At 55.6% G+C, this 25,513-nt stretch overlaps 1 protein-coding gene across 1 annotated transcript; it reads right to left on the reverse strand.

Annotated features, from left to right (window-relative positions):
• Positions 1-1,715: 1,715 nt before the first annotated feature.
• Positions 1,716-25,152, reverse strand: NPTXR (neuronal pentraxin receptor). Its single transcript, XM_049694942.1, has 7 exons — positions 25,132-25,152; positions 24,139-24,264; positions 23,013-23,945; positions 10,105-10,330; positions 9,028-9,275; positions 6,258-6,437; positions 1,716-5,972 (listed from the first exon to the last, which is right to left on the reverse strand). Exons 1-7 carry the CDS (start codon positions 25,150-25,152, stop codon positions 5,742-5,744), a joined length of 1,965 nt encoding a protein of 654 aa, XP_049550899.1. The 3' UTR covers positions 1,716-5,741.
• Between the last annotated feature and the right edge of the window lie 361 nt (positions 25,153-25,513).

Raw genomic sequence — 25,513 nt, forward strand, 5'->3', positions numbered from 1 at the left:
AATTCTATTTGTCATCTACATTCTTAGTTATATTAATCATAATTATTTTCAAGCCTGGGTCTTATAACTCCACTCTATGAATCTCCTTTAGAGATCTTTTAAAAATTAGACTTTTAATTTTGAGATAATTATAAATCCACATTAAGTTGCAAGAAATAATAGAGAGATTTTATGTGCCCTTTATCCAGTTACCCCCAATGGTAATATCCTGCGAAACTATAACGCAATATCACAACTAAGATACTGACATTGATACGATATTATTCCAATTTCCCCAGTTTTACTCGTACCTGTGTGTATATGTGTGCCTGTGCGTGTGCATATGTGTGTGTTTATTTACTTCCATGCAATTTTACATGTGTAGGTCTATTGGCCCTTAAAATTTTTTCTCTTGATTTTCAGTCATTCAGTTTTGTCTCCAGATATGTCTGATAATTTCTTATTGAATGCCAAACCTTGTGTAACAAAATATGTGAGTTTGGGTGATGTTATTTTCCTCCAGAGAGACTTTACTTGCTGGAAAGGAAGAAACGCCCCTTGGAGATCTCTGCCCATGAATTTAAAATGAGAGTCAACACACCTCGGAGCCCTGTGCTTTTCCACATCAGCGTTCAGCTGTGCAGGTGCTGGCATGAGCAGGTAGACAGCGGGATTTAACCAAGGTTGGACAGTGCCAGCTGAGTGGGACAGAGGGAGAGAGGGTGATTGTAAGTAAATCAGTGCAAGAGAGGATAAACAAGGCATATCTGCCTGCAGCTTCATTTTGCCCAGTGGTAAGTAATTAAAAGCAATATTTTAAAACAAATCTGGATTCATTCTGGAGTAGAATGTGGAAAGAACAGGAGTTTTACTGATTACTCGGTAGACTTGAAATATGGTTTTCCTATTTGAAGTGCTGCTTCCGGCTATACCCCTGCTCCTTATGAGGTGAATTCCTCTTGTTGGAAGTTTGGGAAACTTTGGAAAAGTCTGAGAAAGCTGTTCTGCTGGTGTGACTCCCCCCCACCCCGTTACCCGACTGGTCCCCTGGCATTTCACAGGGACCACCTAAGTTCCAGCTAAGAGCAGTGACAATATTGCTGGAGCAGGAGGGTGGAGGCTGTGCCCCTAAGATGGTGGGCACAGGGAGGGCTGGGGACCAGATCAAGACCTCTCAGGGATGGGGTGGGTGCCTGGAGGGGTGGATGAGGGTAGTAGACCCTGTGGCCGAGAGTCAGTCTAGAGGCCACACGAGTCAGAGGAGTCCAGGTAGACTGTGGGGAGGGGACGGGTTGAAATACAACAGGGCCCTCGCTCTCCCCTACCCCATCTCCCCAGGACCCCAAGGGAGGCAACACTCTGGGGTCCAGGCAAGTAACTCAGGCAGATTGGGTCTCAGGGAACAAGTCAGGGACCTGGTTCCCATAACTGGGGCACGAGGTGGGGATGAGGCGTTAGGAATGAGGCCAAAGCCCAGTTATCAGAACTAGGGCACTTTCCATGTGGGACCTGTGTTCTTTACATCCTTCCTGCATAAATCCTGGGAAAAGTGGTGTGTCTACACCTGGGACCTGGCAGAGCCTGGGTGGGGGGCACAGGTGGGTTTGGGTGAGGCTTTGGGGCCCCAAGGTGGCATCTGTTCTGGCTTTGCCTACTGCCCCGCCCCAAGTAGCAGCCGCTTCATTCCCTTCCGGCACCCCCAGGGTAGCCCCACCCTTGCAAGAAGAGCCTCAGAGTAAACATCATGTTTATTTTGAACATTCAAATTTACAGAAACAAAAAAGTAACAAAACCTTGACATATCATACACACACACACACACACGCACACGCACGCACGCATGTTGCATCTCATGTCACTTTATGTACAAAATCAGGCAGGAGAAGGAGAGGGGGAGGCAGGTCGCCAGTAGGATGCACTAATTTCACAGTGTCTGACAGCTCGACATGCTCTCTCACTGCTCAGCCTGGGCCCACGTGAGCCCCTTCCCCACCCAGCGGGGTCGGGGGTGGTGCTGGGAGGAGGGGTTTAGAGTGGTAGGCAGCTGCGACAAAGAGGGTGAAGAGTGTGTCCATCTCTGGGAGAGGTGTCCCTTCCCCAGTTTGCTCAGAGCAAGGGTGCTGGGAAATGTAGAAAAGGAGGGACCCATTTCGGCGGGGGGGCGGGGACGGGGACTGGGGCCACTGCATCATGGAGAGCACTGAATGCAGAGTCAGAAGGTTGGGTTCAGGTCTCCCAGTGTCCCGGCTGGGTGTCCGCAAATGCTGTTCATCTTCCCTGGGCCCTGGCATCCTCATCTGTAAAACAAGGGCTTTAGAGCCCTTCTTGCCCAAATCTGTGGTCCTAGGTCACGCACAATGGTGGCAAGGTGATCTGCCCCCTTGGGATGTTGATTAGGGGCACCATGTGCCACAAGGTGGGAAAACTGGCAGATAAGAGCTGTGAAGCACCTGGCACAGGGCTGGGCCCAAAGCAGGGGTTTGAGAAATATCAACTTTCTCCCCTTCGCAGCCTGGGATTCTCAGGAGACGCCCATCTTCCTCTCCCCTTTCAGCTCTCCTGGAAACTCCAGCTGGTGAGAGAAGGGCACCCTGCACAGGGACATGTTCCCTGAAGGGGCTGAGAACCCTCCCACGGCCTCACCCAAGGGGACCCTGGCCCTGGGGTCAGCCCATCCTGCATCTCTGTTCCTCTCGGTGGGGTGAATGGGGTCAGGAGCAACGGATGACCAAATCCCGCTGCACAGACAGTGGTAGTGCCCGTCCCCTCAGGCTGAGGGGTGGGTCCTGGATGTCACCTGCCTTGGTTTGAAGTCTGGACTCCGTCACTTGCTGGCTGATTGACATGGGCAGGTTACTTAACCTCACTGGGTCCCAGTTTCTCTACTTGTATGAGGGGGCTAAGAACAGTCCTAGCTTAGAACTGTTGTGAGAATAAATGAGTTGATCCCCGTGAGGTGCTCAGCATGACGCCTGACACTTAAAAAGGGCCTAACAGACATGGCTCCAGCCCCGTTCTCAGCCAGGAGTAGCTTGAGGATGCAGCTGAGCACCATTTCTCTTCCCCGTCTTTTTGGCTGTGCCTGGGAGCAGCTGAAGGTCAAATCTGGAGTCCAGACAGCAGGCGTTCGGCAAAGGTAAGAAGGATGAATAGGAGATGAAGGAGAGGTGGGGACTTTGGGGCGTTCATCTCTCTGGAATGGAAACGGGGATCCAGGCCACTCACCAATGGCCCAGACTCAGAGCCTACAAGTGTCTCCAGTTTGTTCCTGTTCCCTCTGGAGGGATGACCAGGGTGACTCAGCACAGGTCACATGTCTCATGATCACCATGAGAAAGCATAAAGGACTTGGGATGATGCCTCGGGGTGGGCTCAAGGGATCAAACAAGTTTTTTCACCTCCTTCTCAAGACCCTTTCTTTGCCCCAAGGCCTCCACAAAAGCTGTTCCCTTAAAAACGATAACAGAAACCCAGTGTCCCCGAAATCTAAGTTCCGAATTCCGCTGTCACCCCAGCAACAGCGTATGTCCTTATGAGACGCTTGACCCCGCACTGAGGCTGATGTCATTGGCTGTTACCGGGACAACCCAGACCTCGGCAGGTTCTGGCTGAAGTGCACCATCACTGCTTCTAGGCGGAGTTGGGCTGGAGGGGCTGAAAGGTCTTTCTGTGCTCTTGAAATGGAAACGAGGATCTGGGGGCTGGAAGCGACAAGTTTTGGAAAAGCCTCCATGGCCCTGGGACCCACAGTCTGCAGTTCTTGCCTAGTGCCTCAGGCTAAGTGGACGTGGGGAGTGGAGACAGGGACCCCAAAGGGGGGCAAAAAGCCACCAGTCTGACTAAGGTAGCCAACAGCTGCCCAGACACCTGGTAGGTGACTGGCAAGGGGAGGGACACCTGTGTTCTCAGGTCTCCATTCCTGCCAGAGTGCCTGGGGATCACCTCTCCTCCCCTACCTTCTGGGGGTGGGGGGTGGGAATGCCAAGATGTTTGTATGTTTCATAAAGGAAGGTGGGCCAGTGGGCATGCTGGAAAGCATTCTGACCTCTCAAATATCCATTCTCTCAGGTATAGGCTGGACTCAAAAGACTCTCATGGGTAGGAAATAGGGTGTGGGGGAAAGAGCACTGGGTTCTAGTCCTGGCTCTGCTCCATCGTGCTGTGTGATCCTGTGCAAGTCACTTGCCCTCTCTGAGCTCTTCTCCATCTGTACAAGCAAGAGGTCAGACTGGGTGGCTTTTCTCAGCTCTGATATTCTCCTACTTTCTTGGGGGAGCTGGTGGGGACTTAAGGGTAGGAACCAGGACGCCACCAGCCCTTTGAGACACTCAGATAGGCAAGGGTGCCAGGCTGGGGGAAACCAGAAGAGCTGATCTTTACAATCTGTGTGTGAGGTTGGTCTGCTTTGACCCTTGCCCTTGCCCCTGACTCTCTGGAGCCAGCTTCTGACCCTGACCCAGCCTAGCCAGGTCCCATCGGCTGCCCAGTCCCAGGACCTGCCCCTGCTGTGCCCCTCAGTCCTTAGGCAGGTTCTCAGGCTTGTCCCACCCTATCCACCTGAAATCACAGACCGTCTCACTTTTGATCTGGAGAGCTCTCAGAAACGACGGAAGCAAGGGCCTCAGTTCATAAATGAGGAAGGTCAGTCCGGAGAGGGCAGGGACTTACAGAAGACCACACAGCAGGTCAGCGGCAGGGCTGACCAGGAACCAAGGGCTCTCCTCCCTATGCAGCGCTCTGCACACTACGCCACGCTTCTCCCTACCCTCTCAGCTCCTTCTTTCCATCCCCCAAAGGCTGCAGGGCCATGCAGAGTGGGTAGGTATTGTGGGTCCCCTGGGGCATGTGCCTCTGTCCCATGCTGTCCCCAGCCCAGGCTGAAGTGGCCCAGGCCCTGTCCTGGCTGCAGAAGGGGAGAGGTGACCATGCCAGTGGGCACAGCTGTGGATGGGCGCAAGGGGTGACTATGGCCCTTTGGTCTCCCAGAGTCTTGGTCCCTAACCCTCCAGGCTGGAGCTGGGAAGGGGGTGTCCTGGAAATTGAGGTGGGGCTGGGCCAGGCATGGAACCCACATTCAAACCACTGCACACAAAGAAACAAGGAAAGAGGAGGAAGAGAGGGGTGTGGGTCGGGGTGGGGTGGGGGGAGAGGCTCCATCAGGATCCCACTGCCCTTGACCGGCAGCTGGTAGAAAGATAAAGGAGGGCTGAATCTGAGTTGCCCATGGTTCTATCATTCCCTCTCAGCTGGGGGACAGCTCTCCAGCCTGTTATGGCCCTGAAGGGAAGGGGACAGGCCTGTTGCATGGAGGACAAGAGGGCAGATAACCAGTCCTGCCGCTGAGACAGGGGGCCCGTCCCCCATACACGACCTCATGGGAGGAGCTGTGAGATCAGTGGAATCAGTTGTGCTTGACCGACAGGGTGGAGTGGGAGGTGAGAGATGGCTCCACTCTAATGCCAGCAGCCGTGAGGGGGAAGAGCCGTGGGCACTGCTACGCACCCACTGCCAGGCCCTGGACTCCCCCCAGGCTTGACCTGTTGATTTGAGCTGCTTGCTCTCATCCGAGTGGGATTAGGGGAAAGCCATCAAGGGCAGGGCGTTCTGGAGGTGTGGGTGGAGGCGACGGAAACGGGAGGCGTGGCCAGGAACGGGGCAAGAGAGGAGGCCAGTATGTGGGTAGGCTGAGGAAGCAATGTGACCCCGCCCCGGAAGGCCCCCGAATTGGCAGGCAAGGGAGGGGCCCTGGACGAGGCGGCCCCTCATGCCTTGGCCCTGGCCCGTCCCTTGCAGACATCGAAGGCGGCCTTCGTTGCACCCCCAAAGGCCTCCACCAGCTTGTCTTCCCAGGGGATGACGTTGCCCAGCATTGGCCCCGTACAGTTGGCAATGCCCAGGACCTGGGCAGGTGTCAGGATGTGGTCCCAGAGGTTAAACTGGGCAATGTCACCCACGAAGGCCTGGGTGGCATCAAACCGGCCACCTAGGGTATCCTGGACCAAAAGAGCACAGAGAAAGAAGAGAGACATGGAGTGAGGGAGCAGCAGAGACAGGCAGGCACTCAGAGAGTCAACCCCCTGTCCCGGCTGAAGTCCCACCCCCTCCAGGTTCTAGCCCCGCCCCAAGGTTCTAGCCCGCTGGGCGAGTCTCTGCTCTCCCTGGGTCTCACCCAGTCTGCCCATCTGCAGAGTGGCTGGGCCAGACTGAGAGCTCACTGCTGTGCTTTCAGGGGCCATAAGTGGGTGGGATATCTAGCTGCATCCCACCCTGAGCCTTACCTGCTCCTGGCCCAGGATAAGGATCCCGTGAGGCTTGACGGGGTGCCAGGCGGCTAGGTTCTCACCGGAGCCCTGCAGCTCTCCATCCTGGTAGGCAGACCACAGCCCGTCCCTTGTGGTCCAGGAGAGGCAGATGTGATGCCAGCCATTGTCCTTCAGGCTCAGGGGCAGCTGGGCCACCTGAAAAGAGGTTCCCGCAGCCCCAGGTCAGAGGTGCCACAAGGCCGGAGGCTGGAGCAGTGGGATGGGGAATGGGGAGACCGGTGTCCCTCCTTCCAGGGACTGACCCAAGGCTTGACCCTCCCCTTGCTCCCAGCTCAGTGTCTTTCCGACCACTCTTTCCCCTTTCCCCACAATATATCAGTATAATCAGGCAGCTTCACTCAGATCACAAGGGACTACTCAGTGTTGGTTTTCACCTGTTTCTAGGTGGTTTATTCACTCTCTAACAGGCCTGCAAGGTCATGCAGGGTGGGAGCTGAATCTCACAAGCCTACCTTCCCCTGAATACCACACACAGTGCCTGGCACACAGCTGGGCTCAAGAAGTACTGGCAGTGGTAGAACAAGCCTTAGACTCCGAGGCCGGGCACTGCCAACCAACCCCCTGTGGGATCCTGGGGAGGCTGCCCTTTCCTCCCTGGGCTTTAGTCTCTTCATCCGTAAAGTCAGGGGTTTGGGAAAAGGATAGCAAATATGCAGCCACCTCTGCCTCCTCCTCCACCCAGGGCAGACATGGCTAATCAATCATGAGCCTAGACTCACCCTAGGAACCTTCCTCATCACAGAGCTCTCAGAAGCCACTGATGATTGATTAGAGTTGGCCTGTGATATGAAAGGTACTTGCTGCCTCTGGATTTGGGGCTCCCAAAGGGCTCTTTCATCTCCCAAGTTCTCTGAGATCACAATTTATTGCAGCATTCTCTGAGGCCTACTTGGTGCCAGGCCTTGTTCTGGACACTGGGGGTATGGATTTGGTCCTGGTCATAAAAAAACCTGAGTCTGCACAGGAGGGAAGGACTTCAGGGATAATATTACAAGACAGAGTAACATAGGGGCCATCTGGGTGGTACAGAGGCTGTGAAGGCCCAGAGGGAGAGAGGGGTGTGGGAACAGAAGATGTGAAAGCTAAACACATCTGGAAGTACAATGGACTCTGGCAACTCTGCTGCAAGGCAAAGCAAGTGGCGGGGGGCACAGCAGAGGCAAAGGCTTAGAGGCTGGAATAAAATGAGTACTGTGAGTAGCTTGTGAGGTTGGTGCTCAAAAGGCCCCAGAAGTTCAGGGAGCTGGGCCCTGTCCAGGGTGCTGAATTCCTTTCACTAGAACTGAGTGCTAACCGTGGGCAGAGGCAAAAATGGCAGCCAGGGGGTGCATGAAGGGAACCAGGAGGCAGGATCTAGATGTCATCCAGCTACCCTGGTGGTCTTAGGACCTACTGGGCTACAAGGGAAATTCACTGTCCCCTGGGCCCATCTCCCTCCGCCTCCTTCAGGACACCCATGAAAGGCACCTCCTGCTAAGCAGGGTTCTGCTGGGTGTCAGCCACTCCTAGCAGCTCTCTGTGGCCGTGGCCTGGTCACAAGTGGGTGCAATATATGTTGCCTGCATTTTCAGGGAGTCTCAAAAGACCACCATGCCTGCAAGACCCAAAGCAATGTGGCAGGCCGGGGAAGATATTTTGGGGGAATGGGGTGATAAGATGCTCCCCTTCCTTCCCCCTTGATCACCATGCTCCTGCCACATCACTCCCCCCAGTCCCCCTACCTTATCCTTCCCTGAAGCCAGGCTGGGGGAGGGGTGAGGGGGTGGGAGTCCTGGGCATGGGGCAGATGGGTGACCCAAGGGCAGAACAGTGGAGGGATTAAGAGGTGGTTTCTGGAGCCCAAGACCCCAATTCACATCATCACCCCTTCACCAGCTATGTGGCCAGGGTGCATTATTTGCCCTCACTGAGCCTCAGCTTTTCCATCTGCAAAATGGGGATAATAGGGTGTCTACCTCCTGGTGCAGTTGGGTCAAGGGTGATAATATGGGTAAAGTATTTACTAGCACAGGGCACATTTATCGAAGTTTGTTAAATGCTAGGCTCTGCTCAAAGCCCTTTACATGTATTTAAGCCGTTTATTTCTCCCCACAGCCCTATGAGGTAGAGAGTGTTATTCTTGCTTTACAGATGAGGAAAGTGAGGCATGGAGAGGGTAAGTGACTAGTCTAAGGTCACGAAGTGGGTAAGTGGCAGAACGAGGCCTCACACCCAGCATGCAGCCCAGAGCCTGACCATGGCAGTATCCTACTCACCACGTAGGGGAGGCGCATGGGGCTGGTTGCAGGGGGGAGGGGGGCGAGGAATCCACTAGCACTCCCTCCCGCCCTTCCTCCCTCCCTCCCCAGAGAGGTCCTTTGTCCAGAAGAATGAGCAGGGCCCTGGGGGCAGGCACTTGCAGCCCTGCTCCCATAGCTGCATCGCTGGGGAAGCCTCTGAACCTCTGTGAGCCTCACATGCCCCTCTGTAAGTGGCGCACCACTGCTGACAGCCTCTCTTGGACATGAGCTCCTCTTCGCAGCCCCAGGTTTGGCTTGTCTTGAAATCCCCAAACCCAGCCTGGCACACACCAGGCATTTCATGTGTGCTGATTCTGCTGAGCAGGAGAACTGAAAGGGCCCAGCTGTTTGGGGCCCAGCACAGTACAGGTGCTCCTGAAAGGGCCCCCCCGCCCCACCCTCCCACCCCTCCCACTCGGCCCCCCCCCCCCCCCCCCCCCGCTCACCTTGTCATTGATCAGCAGCTCCATGGGGTCATGGCCCGCCTCCAGCAGCACAATCTCGTTGGCCTGCCCAGGCACCGAGTAGGAGAAGGGGGTGCCCTGGCCAGTGCCGCCCGACCTGGACCGCAACCACATGCAGACGCTGAAGGCGTAGAGCTCGGGCAGCGCCTTCCGCACGCGGGCGTACATGTAGTTGTTGCGGATGGGGATGCTGAGTTTGAAGGCGTCTGGGGGACTGTAGGCTGAGGACCCTGAGGGGGTGAGCAAGGTGGACACGGGGGGGTCAGTGGACACTGATGGGGGGTGGGCAGGGCATACTCCAGAATGAGGGTTACTAGTCCCCTGGCAGCCCCAACTCATCTATAAGCCTCTTAAGGGTGCTCCTCACAAAGTTTAAAAGACGAAAGGTCCCTGAGAGCTCATGAGTCCTAAATCCACATCTTTCAGATGAGGAAAATGAGGCCTGGGGAGAGGAGGTGAGCTTCCAAGGTGACAGAGCAAGCCAGTGACAGCCGTGGAATGAGGAGCTAGGTCCCCTGATGCTCACACCTGTACACTGTCCAATATGTCATGTTTTTCTGACCCCCCCGGCGGTGCCAGCCCCAGGTGTTAAACAAATGACAAAATTCTGACATTGAAGGTGCTATTGTGGTGGTGGTTAAATGCATGGACTTTGGAGTCAGACCTGGTTTAAGGTCTAGATCCGCTACTTACTGGCTGTGTGACCTTGGGCAAGTCACTTGACCTCTCTGAGCCTTATATTCCTCAGCTGTGAAATGGGGATAATAACACTACCACCCCTGTATGGTCTGTGAAGATTAAACCAGCTGATGAATCAAGTACTTAGCCCACTCCCAGAATACAATAAGGGCCAGAAAATGCTACCTGTTAACAATAATGATAACGCCCTCTCCCAATTATTCTCTCTTTCTTGTGTTTCACAGCCTCTTCCCCACCATCCCATCTAGCTTTAGCCTCTGGAGAGCATGAAAATGCTTTCTGAGTGAATCTGCCACCCTGAGGACCCATCTGAGGACCAAGGCCTCGCCTGCCACGCCCTCTGTGGGGCTCAGGACCCACCGCGCTCCAGTTCTGCTACACGGTCCTGCAGGGCGTCCAGCTCCTTCGCCACCTCCTGCCGCTGCTGCTGGCTGCTGTGACCGAGGGCCACGCGCTCCTTCTCCAGCGCCAGCACCTTGGCCAGCAGCTGCCCCTCCAGCTCGTCCATCTCGGAGTGCAGGGCGGTGGGCACCACGGGCGCAGGGGCTGGGGCCGCTGAGAAGTTCACCCGGGCTGGAAGCTCCTGCTGCTCACGGGGCACAGAAAGGGACCACGAGGTCACTTGGAGGGAGGAAGGAAAGAGACAAAGGGCCCAGAGATGCCCACCACCCCTGCTGAGTGACCCCAGGTGAGCCTCAGCTTCCCCATATGTAAAATGGGATGGCAATACCAGCTCCAGGCAACAAACGTGTACTGGTGTCTAGCAGGCTGCTTCCAGTGCTGATGCGTGACGGGGAGCTGAAAGCAGGCTGGCCTCTGCCCTCAGGACGGCTCAGCATATGGTGGGGCGGGGAGCTGGCAGTAGAGAGCTGTAATAGTCCCCTGGGGGGTCGAACGTGCAGTTGGGGTTGAGAGCCACTACTGAGTCCTTCATCGTGGGCAGGCTATATCCCAATGGTCCCTGAAGGGGTGGAATGTCTTTGTCTTCACTTAGTCACATGTCAAGCTTCTCTAAGGGGGTGCAAGGCTCTGTGCGAACACTGGGCAGACCCGGGGGGACACAAATCAGGGGCTTCTGGAATACTGCTCCAGCGCTGCGGCCGCTTCAGGTTAGCATGTGGTTAAGATCACAGACTCTGGAGGCATACAGCCCAGGGTTAAAATCCAGCTTGAGAACCAACCTGCTGTGTGGCCTGGGGCAAATGCCTCCATCTCTCTGAACCCCTGGTTCCTCTCATGCAACACGGGACAACGGTACCTATTCAGAAGGGTTGTGGGGATGATTACATGCGGTAAATGCCCATGAACAGAGCCCGTTTACTGCACTTACTGTCTAGGGCAGCGTGTTCCAGGGTGGTCTCTGACACCCCCGTCCTGCCCAGGATGAGGACAAAGTGTTTAGAGTCCCCCTTTTTCCTGTCTTAAGACCCCAGCGGGAAGAACTGGGGCAGAAGCCAGGGCACCTCTCCTTTCCCCTCCCCTGCTGGAGGAAGCCCCTTCTGGGGTGGAGGAATGCAGGTGAGGCCACGAGTCTTGACTCCGGTGAGGGGGGCAGCCTCTGGCAGACACATCACAGGAACGTGGGTAGGAAATTAATAATTCAGTGAGCTTCTAGGAGCCAAATTAGACCATCCCTGTCCCCTATCTCCCTTTTCTCCTCCTCCACGCTCCCTACTGACAGCCCAATGCTTCCTCACTGCCCAGGGGCCCTGGCGGTTCCCACTCCACCTGCCCTGGGCCCTGACCACAGGCTTAGCCCCAGACCTGAGCTCACTGAATTCTCATGACTCCTTCACCGAGCAAATATTCAGTGAGCACCTATTACGGGCTCGGCACTGCACCAGGTGCTGAAGAGACAGTCGAGGGCCGAACAGAAAACCAAGAGCACAGCCTAGCATTCCCTGAGTGCCACGTGCCTGCAGGGATGGCCCCACAGCTCAGGGCAAGTGCAGAAGACCCCTCCCAGCTTCACTGGCCCAATCCTGGCCTTGTTGGTCATTTGCTGTGTGACATTGGGCAGTTCCCTTAGCCTCTCTGAGCTCCATGTGATGAGGGGATAAATGTGCCCCCTGTTTCAAAGTGCTGGGGGTGGGGAGGGCAGTGCAGGCAGAGTGGCACTGCCACACTCAGCGCCTGAGAGAAGGGAGCGGCCACCACAGACAGTGACGTGACCTTGCGCTGAGGAGTTGGAGGGACTGACACTTGGTTCCTCCATTCCACCCCAACAGCGGCGGCAGGTGGGCTAACCTCTCTGGTGTCATTTGTCCTTCTCTATAAAGTGGGGACTTGAAGGGTTTGGCTCGCGGGGCTGTGATCAGGGGAGCCCAAGCCTGGCCCGGCATGGGCCACTTTATCCCTCACAGAGTCCCATGAGAGAGGACACAGCCACCCACCCATTAAGACGCCTGCTCTGGCCCACCAGGTGGGAAGGCCAGGTGAGGGGGGCGGGGCACGGATGGATAAGCTGCTCGGTACACCCGGCCCCACCCATGTTACACTAATCTTCACTTTCCACTATCCGGGGGGCTCCTTGTATGAATCCTGACTCTGGTGCTGACTAAACGCAAAGCCTCAGTCTCCCCTTCTGTAAAACAGGGACAACGGGCCCCACTCTGTCCATCCACAGGACAGATGTAAGGATGGAACAGTGGAAGTAACAGGTCCTCGTGGACTGTAAAAGCAGAATGCACACTGTGAGGCTTGTATACATCAGCTGATGGGGAGCTCGCTACCTCCAGAATCTTCCCTTGACCACAGACAGCTTATGGAGCGATAGGGCCAGCCACCCACTGCATCTGAGGCAGCTGGACTTTTGGGAAACCTTGGGCTGAGGCAATTAGCTCATGGATTGCCTTCCACATCAGCACTGGGAGGGCCGGGGCTGGGTCTCCTCGGCCCCAGCACCATTCCAGCCTCACTTTCCCTCCTTCCACTGGGCCTAGCTGGGCATGAGGGGCACACCTCTGAAGAACAGTGTACCAGGCCCGCCCTCGGCACGTTCCATGTATTTCCTCGTGAATCCTCACAGCCACTTGTTTTGGATGGTACTCTTAGTGTCCCCATTTCACAGATGGGGAAACCGAGGCAGAAGTCCTTTTGAATTTTCTACAGTGATGGGGCTGGGCAAAGCTGACCCTTCTGGAGCCAAAGCCTTCTCTCTCTAGCAAAGCGTCTTCCTCCCTTGGAGCGAGAAAGACCTGCCAGGAAGGAACAGGACGTCAAGTGCTATTTACACAAATGCTGTTGCGAGGAGACACTGCGCAGGCCGAGGGAGGTGGGCACACAAGCTGTTCTTTTGTCAGAGCCGCCAGCTCTGCAGGAAGGCCAGGGAGGAGGTGGGCTCACTGGATCCTGTGTGGCCCCCTCCCCACCCCAACGTCTGAATCAGAAGAACATGACTCCCCCCACTTTTCCATCTGCTGCGGGCGCGGGCTGTGCCGCGTGGGCTCGGCCTGATGCCAAGTGGGCCCCCAGCACAAGACGATAGGGAGACGATGATGCCATCACCCCATGAGGGTCCTGATGGGGGCTCAGAACCCACTCCTGTCGTGCTGGGAGTCCAGGGTGGGGTCTGGAGCCAGAGCCCAGCATTCGGGTCCAGCTCAGGTAATGTGCCGGGCTCATTAGCGCTCAGTAACAAGAGGCCAACAGAGGCAGCTGTCCTCCTTGCCACGCACCGCGTGCCAGGCCCTGCACTCCAGAAGCACTGTGCAAACATTCCACAACCCCTCTCGCCAACCTGGGGAAGTAAGGAGTCCCACTTTACAGACGAGAGAGCAGAGGCTCAGAGAGGTGAAGTCATCTGCCTGAGGTCACACCGCTAAGAAGTCGCAGACCCAGGACCCCAGTCCAGCCCCTTCTGATTCCAGAACCTGTTCCATTCTTCACGCCTACCCTGACAGTTCGTTGGTCTGCCGAATGGGCACGGTGTCGGCTGCACTGCCTGCCTCAAGGGCCAGCAGAAGAGGTTTTAGTGCCGTGAGAAGGCTGGGAGGATATGGCAGGTGGTGTCAGACCGTGCCTCGGGGCAGCTTCACAGAGGGGCCTGGATGCGAGGGACCTGCCTACGCAGGGTGGCTCTGAGGCTAGAGGTCGTGGGGAAGACCCTACCACCTTGTCCCCAGTGGGGACAACTCCTTTCCTTGAGGGAGCAGAGGGAAGGTGCTGGATTTTGGGGTCAAGGTCCCACCCTCTGCACAGCTCACCCCCGCCCAGACAGCACAAGGCCCAGCTCCAGGGGCAGCAGGGCAGGGTGGCAAGAGAGCAGGCCCGGCGGCAGCGGTGTGGGTCAGGCCTCCTATCTCCCACATCTGCTCAGCCCCCAAGTCCTGTGTGAGTCGGCCCGGGCTCACACCCAGGCTCCACCAGCCCAGTGACCTTGTTATGTAAAGCTGGCATGCCTCGGTTTCCCCATCAGCAAAAAAAGGTACAAAAATAATATTATCTCATAGCATTGTAGTGAGAATTAAATAAGTTAATAGATATAACGCCCTTAGAGTTGGCACGTGACGTGCTATGCGTCAGTTATTATTATGGTTATTACTACTTACACATGTATGTTTAATACCTACTGAAACACCTCGTGAAGGAGCCTCCCCTCCACCCATAAATCTTTTTTTGAATCATTATATTGAGAAAAAAAGCAAGTTACAGAAGAACAGTTAGATGCCATTCACACAAAGTTGCAAAAATTCCAAACTAGATCACGTATATACAAAAGCATGAAGGAATGCACGGAGAGATAAATACAAATTCGGGACAGTGGTGACCCTCTGGCACCTGAGGGAGACGCTGAGGGGCATCAGCTGTTTGCAACTCGTCTGGGTCTTGAGCCTGGGTGGGGACCTGGATGGTAGTCTCTATACCTTTGTATATCTCTGAGGTACTTCACAATAAATTTCTTTTAAAAAACGGGGGAAGGGCTTCCCTGGTGGCGCAGTGATTGGGAGTCCGCCTGCCGATGCAGGGGATATGGGTTCGTGCCCTGGTCTGGGAGGATCCCACATGCCGCGGAGCGGCTGGGCCCGTGAGCCATGGCCGCTGAGCCTGCGCGTCCGGAGCCTGTGCTCTGCAACGGGAGAGGCCACAACAGTGAGAGGCCCGTATACCACAAAAAAGTAAATAAATAAGTAAATAAATAAATAAAATAAAATATAGTGGGCTTAAAAAAAAAAAAAAACAAAAAAACGGGGGAAAATCCAAAAGCAGAGTCTCTGAGGGTGGAATCTAACCCTGAATCTTAACCATAGCCTCACTCGGCTCCTGCGTCCCCCACCCCAGCCCAGGCCACCATCGTGAGGCTCCGACGCTGGCCCTTGTCCACACAGGAGCCAGAGGCAGGCACCTAACTGCAAATCCAAGCAGGTTGCTTGAAATCCTGCAAGAGCTCCCTTCTCCCACCAGTAAATACCCCGCCCCTCTAATCTCAGCCCTGATGCACCCCCAGAAGCTACACTTCATTCCGACTGAAAGTCCCCAGCTCCCTCTCACCCTAGGGCCTCCACACATGCTGTTCCTTCTGCCAAGAACACTCTTCCCACCCCCATCCCACCTCCTCTGGCCAATGCCTCCTCACCCTCCAGATGGCAGCTTCCCTGACGGCTCAGCTAAGATGCGCCAAAGGGAAAGGGAAAGAGGGTGTCTCTGGAGGAACTGTGAGTCCTCACTCACTCATTAATTCACTCATTCACGCATCCATCTGTCAACATGTGCTGTGGCAACACGATGCCATGGGTACCAGCATGACTCTCAGGTCAGACAGGCCCGTGTCATTCCTAGGCTCCCCACTTACTGGATCTGTGGCCCTGGGCAAGCTGCTCAACTCCTTTGACCCTCGGTTTCCTCAACTGTAAAATGGGGATAATTACAGTATCTACATCTTAGGATATACAAAATGAAAAAATATGTAAAGCCTGGCATATAAAAATGGCTGATAGAGAGTCAAAACCATTATTATTTCCTGCTATTATTGAGAGAACAGGAGAGCGTGGTGAGTAGTAACTGTGTGGATGTGGGCCCTGGAGCCAGACTGCTAAGGATTGAAATCCCAGATTTCAAGGTTCTTAACCTCTCCGAGCCTCGGTTCTTAACCAAGGTTCTTACCCCTCTGAGCCTCGGTTTCCTCATCTGTGAAATGGGGAGAGTAACGGTCCCATGGTTCTCATGGGACTAAGTTGTAAGGCCCTTAGAACAGGCTGGCACAGAGGGCACGCTCAGCCCTGATGCCTCTTACTAACTGCAAGGTGCTGTGGTTCCCTAGGCAAATGAGGCCAGCGCCGGCCACAGCAGCGCTCTCAGCTGGGGGGAGGCTGTCTGGGAGCTGTGACAGCGACAGCACTGGCAAGAAGCTCTCTGTGGGGCGGCGGGGGCATGGTGAGTCGGAGAAGGCCTCTCAGAGGGGCTGTCCTGCTCCCGCCTTCCTCCCCAGGAGCCGGCCCAGCGGGCTGCTCTGTCTCCATCTAACCCTGGCAGGGAAGGGGCAGGAGAGCAGGTGGCAGAGGCCGGACTGATCTTTGTTCTGGTCCCCACTGCCAATTTGCAGCTGGAATGGAAAGAAGACAAATGGACCTCTGTGCACCAAGGGTGCCAGGTCAGGCCAGTCGGTGTGTGGGAGGGGAGGAGGCTGGAGGAAGGGGAGATGGCTCACAGAGGGTGTGCCCATACACCCTCCTGGGCTCTGAGGCCCCAGAGCAAGTGACTAGGCATCCCAACCCCAGGCCCCTTCTCTTCTCCCTTCAAGTACTCCCTGTCAAGCTGCCACAAAATTCTCTCTCAGGCCCTGCCTGCCCACACACCTTCTGGGCCCTGGCCAAGAATCTGCAGCAGAGGCTGAGGACCCCACCCTCAGCCCATTTTCATAGAAAATCCCGGCTGTCATCTTGGCTCAGTTCTGCCGTGCTGTGTGGCCTTGGGCAAGTCACTCAGCCTCTCTGAGCCTCAGCTTCCCCTGGAGTCAAACAAGGGGTGTGGGGGGCACCTAAGAGCTTCCGCTTCGGGTTGGCTGCCTCGATCTCTGTCCCGAGTTCAGGAGGGATCACGTGCCCAACTGTCTTGGGAAATCCAACAGCATTGTCACTCGGGGGGGGGGGGACACCAGCCACTGATCTCGGTCCACCTCCCACAGGCAAGGTCTTCACAAAATGGCCAAAAAACATGTGAAAAGGTGCTCAACATCATGAGTCATCAGAGACAATCAAATTAAAACCACAATGAGTTCACTACACACCCACCAGGACGGGGAGTGTCTTTAAAATGACCGTAGCAAGGTTGACAAGCTTCACAGCAGGTGGGTGTGCAAACACTCACTGCCACTTTGGAAAAGCGTTTGGCAGAAACTCCCAATGCTAAATATATGCCTCTCCTGGGACCCAAGCATCCCACTCCTGGGGATACATCCAGGAGAAATGAGGACTTTTAGCCAACTAGAGATATCACAAGTACATTCACGGCAGCTTTATCCGTAATAACCCCAAACCAGAAACAACCCAAATGTCCATCCACAGAGGAATAGGGTATCTCCACACATTGAAACACTACACAGCACTGAAAAATAACGAACCACAGACACACACACCACGACTGAAGGTCAGACAATGTTGAAAGAGAACACCAGACACAAAGGGGTGCAGCTTCTCTGAGTCGATCTGAGTGACGTTCAAACACAGAGAAAACTGACCTACAGTGACCGAAACTGGAACAGTGGTACCTCTGGGGAAGTATGGACTTTGGGGTCACAAAGGAGCCTTCTGGGGTGCCAGAAATGTCCTGACTCTTATGTGGGTGGTGCTTTCATGGATGCAGCCATACATAAATTTTCACTGAGCTGTACACTTAAGATTTGTGTCTTTTTAAAGTAAGATATGTGAGCTCTTACATATATTGAATGTAAGATATACCTTAAAAAAAAAAAAAAAAAAAGGCCCACAGGTAAGTCCCTGTCTTCCGCCCAAGCAGCTCGTGCCAGGCTTGGAATGGCAGGAAGGGTCTCCTTTCCCAGGCGAGGGCCTGCCAGCGATGAGAGGCCTCTAGGGCACAGGATGACAGAGAAAGAGGGGTTCTCTGGGTGTCCTGCCCACGCTTCCATCTGACAGATGGGGAAACAGGAGCAGAGAGAAGAAGGAATTTTCTGAGGTCACGATGAGCAGGTGGCAGAGCTGGGTTTTTTAAAACCAAGGTTTCTTGCTAGAATGCAGGTTCCACACTGGCAGGAGGAGGGGTTAAGGGCTTCTCAGTATGGATGCCCCACCTAGAGACGGGGGGAGGCCAGCCACAGGGAGAGGGGCCGTCGGGGTCTGCAGGTGGCCTAGAGGGCACTAGGTTCCACGTCCTCCAACAAAAGGCCGATGGGCAGAAGCTCTCTCACTGCACTCTGCTGGCCCCTTTTGTGGCCAAAGAGGCAGGGTCAAGGGAACCAGCCCCTGCAGAGCAGAAGCTTCCAGGGTGGGCAGGAATGTAAGAGGAAAGCAAAAGCAACCAACAGACTTTTAAAAAGGCACCAAAAGATTCTATAAGCCGCTTTATCTGCAGACTCCGCTGAGGAACTGGCGGTCTGAGAGTGTGTGGCTGGGGAGTCGGGGGCCACATAAACATGGAATCTGCATACTCCCCACTACAATTCCTAATCAGGAAACATCGGCCCAAGAACTCAGAATTTAGAGCCCAAAGGGCCCAGACCAAACCCAGCCCCTCCTAACCATTTTACAGATTAAAAATACGGGGCCCCGAGAGAGAAAGTGATTAGCCTAAGGTCACAAGCAAGAAGAACTCAACTTTACGCCACCCAGCCTTCCTATTTCAGTGAATATGTAGAGCTGCAAGGTGCTTAGGGAGCATCTGCCCACTGACCATTTTATGAAGGGGAAACGGAAGCCGCGGGTGGGGAGGGCGGGAGGTGACTTGTCTGGCTCTGGTTCCTCCAGACTCTACGAGCCTCCATTTCTTCATCTGAAAGATGGGAATGCATACAGCCTGCTTCATAGGTCTGAAGACTGAATAAGCTAACATGTACATAGTAAGTGCCTAATAAACGTCACTTGTTGTCATTATTTATTGTTTTCAGCCTCCTGATTATCTTGCCAGCCAGCACGACAAGCCTTTGAGGACTGGCCCTCATCACTCTCGTTCTATACGCTCTGAGGCAGAAGTGGTCCAGGGCACTCTCCAACAAGAGGCACTTCCCTCACCTGTGTTTCTCACTCTCCTGAAGATAGGTGAGGTCTGACCCCTCCAGATGGATCTAGAGCTAATGATGAAAAACAAGAGCTCTGGAGCCAAACACTAACAGGGTCAGATCCAGGTTCCAATGCTGTGTGAACTTGGGCCGGTTTCTTAACCTCTCTGAACCTTGGTTTCTTCATCTGTGAAAGGGGGATAGAATAGTACCTTCCTCATGGAGATTTTATCAGGATTAAATGAGATAGCGAACAGCACCTGACACATGGTATGCTCAGGAAGCATGAGCTATAATTGTTATTAAGTCCAGGAGCCTCTGCGACCATCATCAGGGTGTTCCTTTTCATGGCTTCCACCCCAAGATGAGGGGAGGCAACTAGCTTGCCATGCAGGATTAAGAATGTGATTTATGTCCAAAAATTGCTGCTTAAATCTATCTTGAAATTTCATTTTACACATCAATTAGTGCAAAAACAGAACACTGTAACATGCATACATGGCTGGCTGCCCCACAAATGGTCCTTTTGAAAAGTGGTTTTTGGCCACAGCCATAAAAGTCAATAGCATCTGACCCAGTAATACCACTCCTGGGAATTCAGCCTAAAGAAGCACTTCAACAGACTTAAAAAGAAAAAAACAAACAACTATCTGCATGAAATCGATCCTGCAATGAGCATCTAGAAGCAAAAATAATCGGAAACAACCTACATCTGCAGCAACAGGAGACAGTCAAAGGATTGATGGATGGTGGAGCCTGAGATGGATGTGAGGATATTATGGGCATCATTAAAATGGTAATTACCAGCAACCCGGCAACTCAGGAACAATGTCTACACTTGGATAAAGGACCAAAAGGGGGGCTGCAAAAACGAATAAAATGGTGGAATTAAATATAATTCCCCCTGAAATCTTCTGACATTTTTTCAATTAACAACAAAAATAACAACAAAGATAAAAACATAGAAGACAAACAATTTCTCCTAAGCCCTCAAATGTGACTCCAACTTGAGGCCTGTGGAGAGAGGGTGGGCGAGGGGGACCTTTCCTCCCCTTTGGTAGTCAGCCCAGTGGGGTGGGGAAGGGAGGGATGCAGAGAGGTGGGCAGGGGTGTGCTGAGATGTGCAGGGGTGGGGGTAGGAAGGAGACAGAGGGTGAGCAGGGAAGGCCTCTAGGAGGAGGTGTACTCAGAGCAGACTTAAATGATGAGTATGGATATGTTGGGGGTAATCTAGGCAGAAGAAGAAGAAACTGGGAGATGGGCCAGATACAAAATGGCAGCCTGGGGGCAGGCTGAGTGTGCACCACAGGGGAGCCCCACGGGGTGGGCTTAAGGAAGATCCCTGGGGCTGCCTGGAGGAGGAGGGATGGAGGGGTGTGTCTGGGCAGGTGGGAGACCAGCATGGAGGCTGCTGCAAGGAGCTGCGGAGAGATGAGGCCGAGGCCGACTGAAGTGGGGGGAGGGGAGGAGCCAAGCAGGGCTTCTCAGAGCGCACCTGAGTCCAGGTTGGGACATGATGAAGGTAGGGGGTTGGTGGGACATCCAGAGGGAGGTGCTCAGGAAGCAGCTGGATCTATTGGTCTGAAGCTTGGAGAGAAACCTGGGCTGGAGTCGAAGTTGGCTTGGGGCATCACGGTGGAATGGTGTTGGAAAGCCTCAGCGTGTGGCTGAGTTCACCCAGGGAAAGTGAGAGGAAGGCCAGGAGGGGCACACATGTTACAGGAGGAGGACCCAAGAGGGGACAGAGAAGCAGAGAGGGTGGAGGGGCAGGTGACAGGTACCTAGAAGCCAACCGCATGGAGATTCGTAGGCGGGGATGATCAATGGGGTCAGATGTTGGAGAGGGGTCCAGCAAGATAAGGACTGAAACATTCCCATTCAATCTATCAACTGTGGTGACGTCACCACGAGCACTTTCAGTGTACCAAAGTGGGAGAGAGACTAGTGGTGAGAAAGTACACCCTGAAAACCTGGGGGCATCCTTCTGAGGCTTTTGGATGAGAAGGCAAGGGAAAAACTAGTCAGTGGCTAAAAGGTGCATGGGGTCCAGCTGAGACCAGTAGTCTGACCCCGAGTCTGTCGGGCTCCAGACCCTGACCCCTGCCAAACACCCCAAAGAGACTGGCTCTGGGGGCTGCCAGGCTCAGAAGGACAGGCAGCCCCTCCACGTCCACTGCACTCAGAAAGCAGGAGTGCGTATAGGGAAGCAGGACTCCCCCACCTAGGAGGCTGACCTAGTGCCAAATCCCAGCCACCAGGATACCCCCAACCTCAGCGGGCTAACCGGAAGGGAGCCCACCCTGCCAAATGCACAGGTGCAGGTCCAGGGCAAGCCCAGCCCTGCCAGCCCCAGACGTGGGAGGAACCACGGGCGCCATCTGGGTGTGGGGGCAGGGACTAGGGCAGGCAAGGGGAAGTTTATTGAAGACCAGATCTTTTTTTTTTTTTACATTAATAAAATCTATTTCTAAAAGGAGGATTTGTTCCCATTTTAAATTTTGGCTATTTAAAAAATTGGTAATATTAGAGCTTAATGTTAAAAATAGCAATCCAAAAAGATTAACTCACTTAATCCTCCTAACACTCCAATGAGGTAGGTGCTAATACTGTCCCCATTTTACAGGTGAGGAAAACTGAGACTTCCCTTCACTGTTGACTTTCCGTGTTTCCCTGATTATTTTCCTGCTCTCAGCTCTTATCCTAGAAATCCCCAGAGCTGGAGTGGGAAAAGGGATGTTGCCAGCAGGTAAGACTCTGGGCTTTCCTCCTGTCTCTGTCACTCACCTTAGGAGGTCTCTGAGCCCCAGGTTTGGGGTTGGCTGTGATAGCTGCCTGGCTGTGCTCTGACACCCTGCAGGGTGGGTGCTGACACCAACATGGACTTTCTGGAGGGCCACTGGGCCATGGGCACGGCCAACCTTCCATACCAGCAGCATCTCCTGTGCTGCTCGGCCAGGGATGTAACTGAGAAAGCCATGGAGAGGGAGAAGTCCCTGTCTTTCCTTCCTTCCAGCCATTCTCCTCCCTTTGACAGCTGCGCTCAGTTTTGAAGGAGGTAATAAAGGGGGCAGCTGGTGCTGTGGCCTCTTTCTCCCCCCTCCTTCCACGGATCCAGTTTTGTTGCTAACCCCCTTCCCTGCAGTCTGAAGTCGTGGATGGCTGGGGGTGGTCAGTGTCTCCAGATGTCTGTCCTACCTAGTGTGTCCAGCTTCCCCTCCAGGTGGCCCCAAATAAGTTCTCACAGGGAGGTAGGGGTCTGGCAGCTTCAAAGGAGAAATGGCTGGCCCAGGATCACAGGACAGCCAAGAGCGGATTCCCCCTGTTGGACCCCTTCTGTCTGATCCTGAGCCTGGGCCAGGAACATCTGAAAAAGGTGAGTGTAGGGGGAGAGACCCAGGTGGGACCCTATTCTTCACTCAGCCCCCACCCTACAGCTGCCGGCTTCCAGGCATTTTGTCTGGGCTACCACCATCTGAGCTCCTGCTATCAAGCCCGTGGTCCGAGCCCAGGTGGGGGGCTTAGCGGTGGAGGCGGTGAGGGGCACCCACATTTGGCTTATGAGACACTGTTCCCTGCTCTTCCGCAGGAGAGGAGGACCCTGAGACCCTTGGACAGCGTTCCTATCTTCTGACCATAGGGACTGAGTGTGTGGCTGGTGCAGCTTTGGGGGTGTCTGAAAGAAGGAAATAAAACGGACATTTAACGAGGTCCTAGTTCGTGCGTAGCATTTTCACGTACCTACATTTTCATCAATCCACACTACAGGTGGACACCGTTATACCCATTTTACAGACTCGGAAACTGAGGCTTACAGAGGAAAAAGGATGTGGAGCGAGCCTTTCCCGTGTGCCTCCTGTGCCTTAGTCACAGTGTCAGTCTCCGGCCTGTGTGCGCTACCGGACTCCTCCCTTCTCCCCCTGGGAGGCAAGACCAACCATCCCCTTTGCACAGACGGAAACCCGAGGCTCCGAGACTCGCGGGGGCTCCCCAGGGTCCCTCAGCCGGCGGTGGCGGCGGGACCCCGGGACGCTCTCGACTCCCTCGAGCGGCCCCTCCCACTCCCCGGCCAGGTCCCGACGGCGCGTGGCGCGGCGCTCACCTCGATGCGGTCGATGCGGTCCCGGAGGGCGCGCACGGCGTCCTCCAGCTCGAGGATGAGCGCGGGCGAGTCCCAGGGCCCGTCGGCCATGGTGTCGCGCCGGGGACCGGCGTCCTGGAGGCCGCGCGGCAGGCCGCTCTCGCAGCGGCCCAGCTTGCCGGTGAGCTCGCGGATGGTGTCCTGGTCGGCGCGGATGCGCGCTTCCTGCTGCAGCGCCGTCTGGCGTAGCTGCTCGGCCGTGCTCTGCAGCAGCAGCAGCTCCTCGCGCTCGCTCGGCGCCGCGTCCCCCTGCTCGGCCCCCGACGGGCAGGCAGCCGCCAGAGGCGTGCACAGGAAGCGGCTGAAGAGGGGCACGGGCGGCAGCGGGTGCGCGCTGGCCGCCGGAGCCCCGGGCAGCGCTGGGGGCCCGGCCGAGCCGCCTGCGCCGTGCAGCGCGCTAAGGCTGCGCTGCGGACCCTGGGACGCGGCGGCGCCCGAGGCGGCCGAGGCGTTGTCGGCGCCACCGGGCAGCGCCCGCGCCGGGCTGGCCGCCAGGGGCACGCTGGCGATGATGCAGATGACGGCACCGAGGAACGCCAGCATGCCCGCGGCCAGCAGCACGGCCAGGAACTTCAGCGTGAGGCGGGCGGCGGGGGCACCCGAGGCCCCCGGCAGGCGCGGCGGCGGGGTCGGGGCGCGGGGCCCGGGCAAGTGGGGCCGAGCGGGGCCGGAGCGGGAGCGGGAGGAGCCGGAGCCAAAGCTGTTGCCGCGGCCGCTGCTGCCGCCGCTCTGAGCCCGGGAAGCGCGAGGAGGAGAAGGCGACGGGCGGCGGGGAGGGGAGCTGGCGCGGCGGCCCCGCCCCTCCGGCTCCTCCGGGCCGGCCCAGCCCCGCACCAGTTCCGTGCCGGGCGCCGAGTGGGGGCGCTGCCCGGGATGCGGCGAGAGCCTTATCCGCTGCCGTCACCACGCAGAGGGCGGCGACCCGGTGGCCGGGCGGCGGGACTCCCGGGCGACCCCCACCCCACCCCACCTGTGCTCTGGCCCCCTCCCGGAACCCATGATGCCGCCCGCTATCTTGCGGGGAGCTCTTCTCCGCGTCGGGCTCTGTGCTGAGGGAGCCAGGAGCTTGCTTACAATTAAGGCTCACCGTGGACACACTCACGGTACAAATGAGGAAACTGAGGCCCACAGGGGTCAGGTCGCTGTCCAAGATCACGCGGCTGCTTTGCGCTGGAGCAGCATTTGAGCTCAGGAGCATCTGACTGGACCCAGACTATGGAATGGAGCTGGGGTGGGCGTGGGGAGAACAAGGAAAGAGGCCAGTGCTGGGGGCAGGGGACTGGAGATTTTGATCCAACCTCTCGTTATACTATGGCCACCTGCCTGTCATTTCCCACCCCCAACTCCCTGAAGGAGCAGAGGTCACTCCCCTTCAAAAAAAAGAAAAGGGCTTCCCTGGTGGCGCAGTGGTTGAGAGTCCGCCTGCCGATGCAGGGGACACGGGTTCGTGCCCCGGTCCGGGAAGATCCCACATGCCGCAGAGTGGCTGGGCCCGTGAGCCATGGCCGCTGAGCCTGCGCGTCCAGAGCCTGTGCTCTGCACCGGGAGAGGCCACAACAGTGAGAGGCCCGCGTACCGCAAAAAAAAGAAAGAAAAGAAAAATCTTCCTGTGATTTCAGAGAGCAGCACAAGTTCCCTCCTCTGAATCTTTGGGAGCACAGAACATCGAGGGTCCCAGAGAAGATCTCTCTCCCCACTGCAGACTACATTAGCATGGCAAGACCCTGGTGGGCATGTGGATCAGGCACTGGCAGGAACAAGCAGGCGTGGGAGAGGGCTCTGGTGCGGGGGTGATGCAGGAGGCTTCTACTTTCTCCTGTCAAAAAAGTCTATATATATTTTGTTGCAAATTAAAAATTAAAAATGTTAAAAAAAATTCTACCATCCTTCACAGTCCAGCTCCATCTCCAATTTTCCACAAGGCATCTCCTGACCAGCATGGGTTCCCAGAGCTGGAAGGGTGTTCGGAAGGCTGGGATAGAGGAGAGGGGCTATGGCTCGTGCGCGAGCACTGGCCGAGGCCACACCCAGGCCTGTCAACCTTCCAAGCCTGCATTCTTGACTTGAAGGGAAGGCTCACCCTGGGGCTCTGGACCACCATGGCTGCCGTGTGGTCTCTGCAGAGTGGCGGGGAGAGACCAGAACATTCCTCAGGAGGCAACAGCCCTGGGAGACCCTGTTTGGCTATGGGGATCCTGCCCAGTGGTCCCTGGGCACATGTTCCACACACCCCACCCCACCCCCAGCCTCAGGATAATGCCTGCCCTGCTTACCCGATCTCTGGGAGTCAAAGGTTACCTGAGTTGTAAAGTAGGAGCAAATCAAATGACAGCTCTGTACACGATGAACCCCCAGAGCCGTATGTGCGTGCATGTGAGTGAATACTCATTGGAGCAGTGACCTGGAAACCTGCCAAGCAGCACAGCTCGGAGGAAGCGCCTCCCCAGTGGAGAGGTGGGCCG

This window comes from Orcinus orca, chromosome 11, assembly GCF_937001465.1.
Source record: "Orcinus orca chromosome 11, mOrcOrc1.1, whole genome shotgun sequence".
NCBI lineage: Eukaryota > Metazoa > Chordata > Mammalia > Artiodactyla > Delphinidae > Orcinus > Orcinus orca.

Coding starts and splice junctions, on each gene's coding strand:
- NPTXR (XM_049694942.1), bottom strand. CDS start 25,152: ATGGTGGTCCAGAGCCCCAGG. Junction 10,331..23,012: donor ACCGCATCGACCGCATCGAG/GTGAGCGCCGCG, acceptor CCCCGTGAGCAG/CAGGAGCTTCCAGCCCGGGT. Junction 6,438..9,027: donor AGCTGCTGATCAATGACAAG/GTGAGCGGGGGG, acceptor ACCTCTTTTCAG/GTGGCCCAGCTGCCCCTGAG.